General features: G+C 31.1%; 2 protein-coding genes and 1 long non-coding RNA gene across 3 annotated transcripts; 2 read left to right on the plus strand and 1 right to left on the minus strand.

Annotated features, from left to right (window-relative positions):
- Positions 1–2,587: 2,587 nt before the first annotated feature.
- On the minus strand, positions 2,588–4,494 carry LOC105114770 (dnaJ homolog subfamily B member 13-like). The gene is made up of 3 exons (XM_011011436.1): positions 4,258–4,494; positions 3,691–4,121; positions 2,588–3,047 (listed from the first exon to the last, which is right to left on the minus strand). Exons 1-3 carry the CDS (start codon positions 4,369–4,371, stop codon positions 2,588–2,590), a joined length of 1,005 nt encoding a protein of 334 aa, XP_011009738.1. The 5' UTR covers positions 4,372–4,494.
- On the plus strand, positions 3,994–4,690 carry LOC105114769 (uncharacterized). Its single transcript, XR_840201.1, has 2 exons — positions 3,994–4,072; positions 4,489–4,690. It is a non-coding gene; the product is annotated as an uncharacterized LOC105114769 (long non-coding RNA).
- A 3,588-nt stretch (positions 4,691–8,278) lies between these two features.
- Positions 8,279–9,914, plus strand: LOC105114772 (scopoletin glucosyltransferase-like). The gene is made up of 2 exons (XM_011011438.1): positions 8,279–8,340; positions 8,748–9,914. Exons 1-2 carry the CDS (start codon positions 8,279–8,281, stop codon positions 9,862–9,864), a joined length of 1,179 nt encoding a protein of 392 aa, XP_011009740.1. The 3' UTR covers positions 9,865–9,914.
- Positions 9,915–10,276: the final 362 nt, after the last annotated feature.

The following is a 10,276-nucleotide window of genomic DNA, read 5'->3' on the forward strand; positions in this document are numbered from 1 at the left end:
TTTTATAATTGTTGTTTATAATTTGTACAATTAACCTCCCTGTGGTTCGACCCCGGTCTTGCCGGGTTATTTATTACTTCGACGCTCCTGCACTTGGGAGAAGACATCAATCTTTTCATCGTGTCAATGAGGATAGCTGATCCTTATAAAGGAAATGTTTCCCAGCCAAGTGGTTCGAGCCTTTGAGGTGGTTAGAGATGCCACTTTTATTTGTTTGAATGTGACAACTCGATTAGTCTTCTCGGCTGAAGAAGACAATAAAACAAGAACAAACAATGTGTTACATGATTTCTTCATTAAAAACAAGTGACAAGTTATCTGCTTAAATCCTGAAAATTAGGGTTTTCTAATTTAAAATTTTATAAATTTCAACTTGGTCCATATTATCCTAATTTAAGCTCAAACATCCTTAACTAGGACAAAACTGATTAATTTTATCCAATTAAACCCTGTCAAAAATCAATTGAAACCCTTCAAGTTTGATATCTTTTTCAAAGTAGTCATTCTTTTTTAATTTGTTCTGTTTGATCTCCAATTAAGCCTTAAACTTTGATTTTCTTCAATTTAGTCCTAGAAAATTTTGGTATAGTCCTTAATGTTACACGCCTTTTACAAACAGGTTTTTGATCTTGAATTTCTTCATTTTAACCCTTAATTGAGCTCTAAACTTTGATTTTCTTACAATTTCACCTCTAATTTCATTCAATTAAGCTTGTAAAAATTAAGTCTGGTATTTCAAAATTATAATCTTCTCAATTAAGCTCAAATTAAGTTTTCAAACTTAATTTTTCACTAATTAAATTCTTAATAAAATTGATTTGACTCATTTACATTATAATTAATTCTTTACACTTAATTAAATCTTCTAGTTTTGACTTAAATTAATTTATAAACTTAATTAGTTCCCGTGATTAAATCAAATTGATTTACTAAAAATCTAATCAAGTCCCCGAACTTAATTTTTATGTAGATTCATCCAATATTTATCTTGAACTTGCGTTATCTTTCACATTTAGATCTTTCAAATGCTCATTTGAATTTCTAAAATTGCCATAGCTTCAGTTTGGTCACTACATCTTTCATTTATATGTGGATCCTTCTTTAGCTTGCTCTTGCCAACCAAGTTGCTTGTATTTTTATTTTTTTAGCTTTTTCTCTCTTTTTTTTTGTATAAAAGAGAAGGAAAATTTTGAAGAATTCAAAATTAAATTATGACAAACATAACACATGCATATATGTATAATATTTATCATTCAATACACACACACTTCAAGCGTATGTGTGTTTATATTACTATTTTAATAATTGGTGGAGAGAGGGGGGTTAGGACCCCTACAAGGAAATTTTTCCCGGCTCCTCCTTGTATACAATAATTAAAATTTTAATTTTTTTTAAAATAACTCTTTTAATTTGGTTCCCTTTAATTTTTTTTCTTATTTCACCCATGATTTTAATAATAATAATAGATACCCAAAATTTAATAAAAGAATATAAACAAATAATAATAGATACCCAAAATTTAATAATAGAATATAAACATCTAAATTTTTTAATCAATAAATAATAAATGATTTTTGAATATAAAAAACCCAAAATACCCATTAGCATCCCTTATTAACTTCTATCATATATCCAAAGTTTTGCATCCCACTTGCAAAGTAATACATTTTGCAAACCTTACAAGTAAAAACCATCGGGAGCCTCTCACTCAGGCGGTATTGCTGACAAGGTAGTCGAGAAAAATTGATCAAACTTTTTTCCCAAGAAATGAGTCAAAAAGTATGAAGATTATCATTGTTTTAGAAACTAGTTACAAAGCCAGAATCATCTTTTCAAACAAAGGATAATAGCGAAGTAAAGATCTTCTTTTCGGCTAACACAATTATCAACATAAAAACTCAAGTGTTTTTGGACAATAGGGTTAACACCCAATCCTTTTTAGTAGTAATTAAAGGTATTTTGGGTATGAAATGGAGTTTGTACAATATTTTCTTCAAAATGAGGTAAGAAAATAGTATCATATATTCAAACTTTTTGACAATCTTTTTAACAATCTTTACAATCTTCATATCCCACAATTATCAACTTAATTGTTTTATGATTCAAAAAATCATGATTTGATTTGTGGATTCATATTGTAGTCTAATTTAGCTTGAAGAATAGATAGAATATTTTGCATAAATAATCTAAAGATACTAATTTTTAATATTACTTCTAATAAAGCAAGAATCACCTTAAAGATATTTTTAATTTATACATGATTCAAATATTGAAATTCATTCATGATTTAGTGTGTTTGTTTTTGCATTACAATGATTTTTTTTAAAATTATTTATTACCTAAAAGAATATCAAATTAATATATTTTTAGATTTTTTTAGATGATACTAATATTAAAATATAAAATATAAAATAATTATCATTTTAATAACTTTTCATTCTAAAAACACTTTATACCACAATCTCAGACTCCCAATCTACTCATTATCAACAACATTTCCCAACACACTTAATTTATTCTCAATCAAGAAAAAAAGAAGAAAATCAAGCATGTATGCACATTTCTATCTATAATATTAATTCCAATATTAAAGAAAATCATGATAAGAGCAATCTTTTAGAATACTCGAAGCATCAAATCGTTGTTCAGGACTCAAGGACATTGGGAAATTAATTAAAAACTTGATTCTTAGATCACCTCTCTTTCCTATTTCGTTTGAAGTCGGCATGCCTTGGCCCTTGATGATCTTGACATATCCTGGATATAATACGATGTCGAACGATAAGCTCATTCTCTCACCTTCCAGCAAGGGAACTGAAATGGCACAGCCTACAAGAGCCTGTGCCAATGGGATCTCAGCTTTATAGACCAAGTTATCATCTTCTCTTTCAAATAACAAGTGTGGTTTTTCATCTATCAAGAAAATCAAGTCAGCTGGCTGATAACCTGGTCTCTCGTCACCTTTTCCTTCGAATGTAATTCTTGTTCCTTTCTTCCATCCTGGCTTCACTGTTATGTTCACCATCTCTCCTTGCTGTTCAATTATCCTGCCATGATATATATAGACACATATCATCGTCATTTTATTGTTATTTTTAGGCATTGAGGTAGCTTCTGTTTCTTCATTCAACCATGGAAAAAAAACTGTTTTGTTATCAGATAGCTACTGATTTCTGCATTGGACTCCACATATTATTGCGTTTCGAACCTTAATTTTATAGAAATTAAAATAAAATATATAGCTTTTTTATTTTTAATATGTATTTGGTAATGTAGTATAATGTGCTTTATAAAAATATTTTTTTTATTGAAAATATATTAAAATGATATATATATATATATCAACATATACGAAAATATATTAAAATGATATATATATATCAACATATGAAAACAATCGAGAAACATCTACAAGCGTAAATTTAGTACCTTCTTTTCAAACACCTTTTTTTTCTTAAATCAATGTTTTATAAAACCACAACGAAGCACACACCAAAAACTAAAACAATCACACACCAAGTGTCTATATCTTTATTTTGTTATTACCTGATGAGAAAATACCTAATAGTAGTAAGACATGTCGAACTTTTATTATCTAATGGCATAAAATCTTCTTCTCTAGCATTCATGCAAGTTTTTCAACAGTGTCAAGCTATGCTCATAATTTGATTCAGTCATATCGAAGCTTACCCATTTATCATAACGTCTCTACTGGTCATAATTTGCTTGACACATCCAAAGCACAACTCCTCTAGGGTGCACTCAAGCTTCTTTTCAGTTGGTGGAGGTTTTTTCAAAAGAGTAGATTGAGAGAAGATAATGGGGGATCTAGGGCTTATTCGACTCATACTTCTCTGCAAAAAGGGATTTTCTATGTCTAAACAACCTCGATGACTCTCGTTCCTTGGAGAGTTGTCTCTTGAACTTGCACCTTTTGGTAGAAAGGATGGACTTGTGCTAAGTGTAGAACTCTTTCTACTAAGACTTCTCAGGAGGATTGAAGGTCGATAAAAGAAACTCTCTTCCATGATTTTCCGAGGACTTGAGCCTCCCGGCGATATTGATACTATAGGCTCGTCGCAACTTTTTAATTTTTCTTTGACTTTGTTCTCATTAATAGCCTACATCAAGAAAGCAAGAAAAATAAAAGAAATTACATCATTCTTTTTTGCTTGAATTTATACACTGAATTTAATTTTTTTTTTAAATATATGCAGTTGTGCACATACATACAATATTCAAATATATATGAGATACCTTGAATGGTTCATTAATTTCTTGAAATTTGGCTTCAGCCTCGGCCTCAACTTTATTTGATGGGTTCCTATTAGGATTCCATTTCGTAACAAGCGACTTGTATACCCTATACATCTCTTTAGCGATTGCTCCTTAAGAATTCTGAGAATGAATCGTCGTTCTATGATTTTATTAAAATAAAAATATATAAATATATATATCTTCTATACATTTGGTAAGGAAATCATGCAGTGCCAACACGCATAGATTGGTAACTAGACAAGGTTGCAAGAGCCCCTGAGAGAGAATGTCTTAGAAGAAGAAGAAGAAGATGAAGATGATGATGATGATGATGAAGAAGAAGAAGAAGAAGAAGAAGAAGAAGAAAGATTTGAGGAAAAAAAATGAAATTCAGGAATTTTAATAGGCAAAGAGAAATGTGGGGGTAACAAACGAAGAAACTCGTGTAATATGCTTTAATTAGGCAAAATTTGTTTTCTTTTCATGATGGTAATTGGTTGGTTCTATTTTTTTCTGGTAAATGATAACAGGTTTCTTATTTTTCCTCTTTTTGGTTACAAAGAAGTAAGAGATCATGGATTCACTATATACTAAGATCCAGTTCATTGTTGATTGGAACAATAAGATATATATATTTTCATTCTTAAACAAAATCTTTTGGCTAACTATTAGAAGAAAAATAGTTTATTTGTCATTATTATATTGATAAGGAACAAATAAGTCCTTTGACATTTTAGATGTTTAATAAAATAATTTAATTACCCTTAAAAAAAAAATTGTGGTCCTGTAACTTTTTGGTCTTTTGATACTTTGATTGCATAGTGAAATGACTACGTTGCTCTTAAAAGGAAAAAAAGTTAAAATTGTTATCAAGAGACTTTTATGTGTTTTCATCATGGATTTTTAGTTATAATTAATTTTAATAAGGGGAAATTTGATTTTTTTATATTATAAATATAATTAAAAAAATAAAAGCTAATGGGAGGTGTCATACTTGACATCACGATGACCTTTAAAAATTAAATTGTGAAAATAACAGATTTCTAATATCATGTTCTTAGATGAGAAATGTCTTATTTAAAGAGTCGCTATTTAGTATTATAATTACTATGAATCCTAACTGGTCAACAGAGATTCTATGGTACGAGATTAGTTATGCGAAAGGAAATATACTATCACCCTTTAAATGTCCTACGTAAGATAGGTTGCATTGCTGGTTTTGTCTTAAATTGCTAAGAGTTTTTTTTTATTTCATTTTTATGGTCTTACTATAATATTCTTGATTCTGGTATCAATGAATAAATTTGTAAAATTTAGATTAAAAGAAAAGGAAACTAATTTTAGTTTATTTTTTTAGAGAAAAAAAAAACATGCATTGTATATCAGATTCACATTTCATAGTGAAGGTCCACAAATCGAATATGCCTATAAATAAATCAACAAAGATCTCTAATTTTTCCAAAATTTTTTGATATCTAAAAATGACTCGTTTGACCAGATATCAAAACAAAGAGGTGTGAAATAAAAGGGAAAGGCATAAGGGTGTGTTTTGCCAAACACACCCTTGGCCAAAAACAAATTAGGCTGGCTATGCTAGAGGCCTAGCCTAAGCTCTTCTTTTTTTGTTTGTTTTTGGGCTGGGTCCAGCTGATTAATACTTAAAAGTATATTTTTATCTAGATTTTAAATCATTATTTTGCACTTGAAGTATCAATAACTTTCTAACTAAAGCATATTTATAATAATAAGTCTGATACCATAAGATACCTTTAATTTATGATAAATATTCATTCTAAATGCAGGCCTATTGTAACAGTTTGACTGTACAACTCGATTAATGTTAAAAGATCCCAACATATCCTCTTTATTTGAGGATAATTTTTTTTATATCCAAAAATTCGGCAGAGTTTCATTTGCATTTAGGACATCCCAAGTTATCGACTATTATCAATTTACTCAATCAACCCATTATCACAAGGTCCCATAATTCTGGACCTTATATCAAACCTCATAATTCCACACCTCACACACACACATAAAAATCCTACGAGTAAGTTCAATATAAACATAGTCCAAATATCATATTATAAAATTTAAAAGAAAAGAAATACTAACATGCAAAGAAAGTATTTACAACATAATAAGTATTTTTAAATATTTCAAAAGGGTTAATTATAAGATAACTAAAAAACTACATGCTAAGCTGAAATTTTATAAATACATCAAGATTTATACAAAAGTATACTACATAAACACGTTAATTCCCTTTTTGTTTAACTTATATATTTACATAAGTTTCACAAAGTAGAGTTTTAAACTAATGATCTTCTTGGATATTTGATGGACCTGTTACATAAATAACATACTATTATATTGATAATATATATATATATATATATATATATATATATATATAATTAATGAATACGAATAAAGTATTAACTTTCTATTGGATCCATAAGAATTCCCTATTTGAGGACTTATATTTTCCTTATAAATCTTTTAATCCCAATTAACACTTATTTGTAGATTCTTAGTTTGAATACTCTTATTTATTTGCTTGAACTGGGTGACCTTATAAAGTCTAATCTTGTAACTCATTTCCCAGCAATTCTATCACGGACGCCATTAGTTGAAAGCTAATCTTGTAATTTTGTAATTCATTTCCCGACAATCCTATCATGGATGCCATTAGCTGAAGCTAATCTTGAATTTATGCTAGACTTTATTTATATTGAACACGACATTTATTGTAATTGCATTTACCAGAATAATTTTAAATTGTATAAGTGCACATAGGAGGAAAATCATGCACCTGTTTCACTTGTCTAGCGACCTCCCCTAACAAAAAATCCAATCCTTGTTGCTCCTCCTGAATCATAAGGAAGTTTTTGGTAATGATTCCTTCAAGCCGATATTAAAGAGAATCCATATTCATCCATTACTCATATGTTACTTTTTATGTATGTTCATTTCCTCATAATAACATACATGCATATATCTTGTATATTTTCAGAGTTAATATCTCAATATTCAAGTGTTCATATGATTCAATTCTCCTATATTCTTGTATATAGTATTCACATGAAAGTCTACTGTTATTGTCTAACTTTGAACTGTTATTGTTCAATTTTCAACTATTACTATCCAACCGTTACTGTCTAATTTTGAACTGTTATTGTCTAATTTTGAACTCTTATTGTCCAATTTTCAAATGTTATTGTCCAACCACCGTTACTATCTAATTTTGAACTGTTACTGTCCAATTTCCAACTATTACTGTCCAAACACTCACTAAATTTTTAACTATATATAAAGTTTTAAAACTTCATTTTAAGTGAGATTGATCTCATTAGAAAGCTATGACACGATGCTATAAGTTCTTTGAAGGGAGGAGAACCTAGTTTTGCCTCCAAAATAGTCAAAATTGTTCATTAACTACTTAGTCCTACTGCCCTACATAATCAGTCACGACTCAGTCTCAAATGGTAACCCATAACAGGAATTCTACATCTTCAAATTGAGCAATACTAGTTTCCCTAGTTAGCTAACATTCAAATCTACAATTCCTATGAGGAACCTAATCCTAATTCCCTCATCCTCCAACCTAAAATCTCACTGAAAGTCAGGAGACAAGTCTATCTAGATTTGTCTCCCCCTTTCCTTCGCACAATACTTTCATAAACTACATACGACACATATGAATTAAATTAATTTCAACAATAAGTACTTTTACCCCAATTTATGTCTAAGAACTCTAACCTGTGATTCAACATCAAGGTATCAATTCTTTATCGAATTTAAAAATGAATTTTTTTAAGATCATGTTTAGAATATCTTATCCGGTACAAATTAAGATTTTGATCTTCAACCAGCTGAAGACTTTTAACTGCCTCCTTTCTTTTCTTCTTGTTCAATTACTTGGCAATCTTTTGCTCTCAATTGTTTATCCCACCTATAAACTCTTAATCTTGGATGGGTTCTTGAAATTTTAGTGTTTCTCTCTCTTGATTTCTCAAGAATGGGTATAAAACTCTATATCTTGTCTCCTTATCGTTCATATAGATTTTTGGTAAGGAGAGAGTATTTATACTCTATATCTTTCCTTATTTGCATTTAGGCCCTGCCTTTTCCTTTAAGTGTATTATTCTCTTCAATTAAATCCAACCCTCTACAGTACCGAGTTTATTATAATGTCTCGAATTATTTCACTCAAAAATTTATATTCAAAAATTTCTGAATTTCTGTTTTTATTTAACCATATAAATGAATTTCTTCACTTTTAGTTAATTATTTTATTTTTATTTTTCCCGGGGTTTACATTCTCCCTTCCTATAGAAATTTCATCCTCAAAATTTGAGTGATGTACCTGAATTTATAAACAAGTCAGGGAATTTTTGTCTCATTTCTGATTCTTTCTCCAATGTTTCTTCCTTGATTTGTGAGCTTCGCCATAAGACTCCCATAATGGGAACTTTCTTATTATGAAGTTCTTCCTCGATTTGCCACCCTGATTGCATTGTTGCTGATATGTTCTTTCCCTGGGCTACTGATGCTGCTGCCAAATTTGGAATTCCGAGGCTATTGTTTCATGGCACTAGTAACTTTGCTTTAAGTGCTTCAGAATGCATGAGGCTTTATGAGCCACACAAGAAAGTTTCATCAGATTCCGAACCTTTCGTGGTGCCTGATCTTCCTGGTGATATAAAGTTGACAAAGAAGCAACTACCAGATTTTGCAAGAGAAGATGCTGAAAATGACTTTAGCAAGTTCTTGAAAGCATCTAAAGAAGCTGAATTGAGGAGCTTTGGTGTTGTTGTCAACAGCTTTTATGAGCTTGAGCCAGCTTACGCTGATTACTACAGGCTGGTCTTGGGCAGAAGGGCTTGGAATGTAGGCCCGGTTTCACTATGCAATAGAGACACTGAAGATAAAGCAGGAAGAGGAAAAGAAACCTCAATTGATCAGCATGAGTGTTTGAAGTGGCTCGACTCAAAGAAACCAAATTCAGTTGTTTATATTTGCTTTGGAAGCATGACCGTCTTCACTGACTCTCAGCTTAAGGAGATTGCAGCAGGTCTCGAAGCTTCTGGTCAGCAGTTTATCTGGGTAGTTAGAAGAAACAAAAACGGCCAAGAAGACAAGGAAGATTGGTTACCTGAAGGCTTTGAGGAAAGAATGGAAGGCATGGGACTAATTATCAGAGGATGGGCACCCCAAGTTTTGATTCTTGATCATGAAGCAATAGGGGCATTTGTGACTCATTGTGGATGGAACTCAACTCTTGAAGGCATAACTGCAGGGAAACCAATGGTTACATGGCCAATATTTGCTGAGCAATTCTATAATGAAAAGTTGGTGACTGATGTTTTGAAAACTGGAGTTGGTGTTGGAGTTAAGGAATGGGTTAGAGTGCATGGAGATCATGTTAAAAGTGAAGCTGTAGAGAGGACAATCACTCAAATTATGGTGGGTGAAGAGGCAGAGGAAATGAGGAGCAGAGCAAAGAAGCTAGGAGAAACGGCCAGGAAGGCTGTCGAAGAAGGTGGATCTTCTTACTCTGATTTGAATGCTTTGATTGAAGAGCTGAGGTGGCGTCGCCTGTGAAACGACGCAGACAAGAGGAATGGTTTCGGCGATTTACAGCATTCATCATTTCCTTCATAATGCAATCTTATTTACAAATTAATAAAGTTGCGATTTTATTAAAGTTCCCATTATCGGAGTCTTCTTTTACCTCCACTGGCACTTGAGGTAACACTCTCGAAGGGTCTACATCGGCTTTTCATAGTAAAGAAACATGAAATACATTGTGAACCTTGGCCAACTATGAGGGCAAGTTTATTTCATATACTATGGTTCCGATACGTTTTTAGATTTCAAATGGTCCGATGAACCTCAGAGCTAACTTCCCCTTCATGTCGAATCTCAGCATGTACTTCCATGAAGCTACCTTAAAAAATACTTTGTCTCTAGGACAAAATTCAAGTGGTCTTCTTTGAATATTTGCATACTTCTT

The sequence above is a fragment of the Populus euphratica genome, unplaced genomic scaffold (genome assembly GCF_000495115.2).
Source record: "Populus euphratica unplaced genomic scaffold, PopEup_1.0 scaffold578.1, whole genome shotgun sequence".
In the NCBI taxonomy this organism is placed as follows: Eukaryota; Viridiplantae; Streptophyta; class Magnoliopsida; order Malpighiales; family Salicaceae; genus Populus; species Populus euphratica.

Coding starts and splice junctions, on each gene's coding strand:
- LOC105114772 (XM_011011438.1), top strand. CDS start 8,279: ATGGGTATAAAACTCTATATCTTGTCTCCTTATCGTTCATATAGATTT. Junction 8,341..8,747: donor AGATTTTTGGTAAGGAGAGA/GTATTTATACTC, acceptor CTTATTATGAAG/TTCTTCCTCGATTTGCCACC.
- LOC105114770 (XM_011011436.1), bottom strand. CDS start 4,371: ATGTATAGGGTATACAAGTCGCTTGTTACGAAATGGAATCCTAATAGG. Junction 4,122..4,257: donor AAATTAATGAACCATTCAAG/GTATCTCATATA, acceptor TTCTTGATGTAG/GCTATTAATGAGAACAAAGT. Junction 3,048..3,690: donor AGAGACGTTATGATAAATGG/GTAAGCTTCGAT, acceptor ATATCATGGCAG/GATAATTGAACAGCAAGGAG.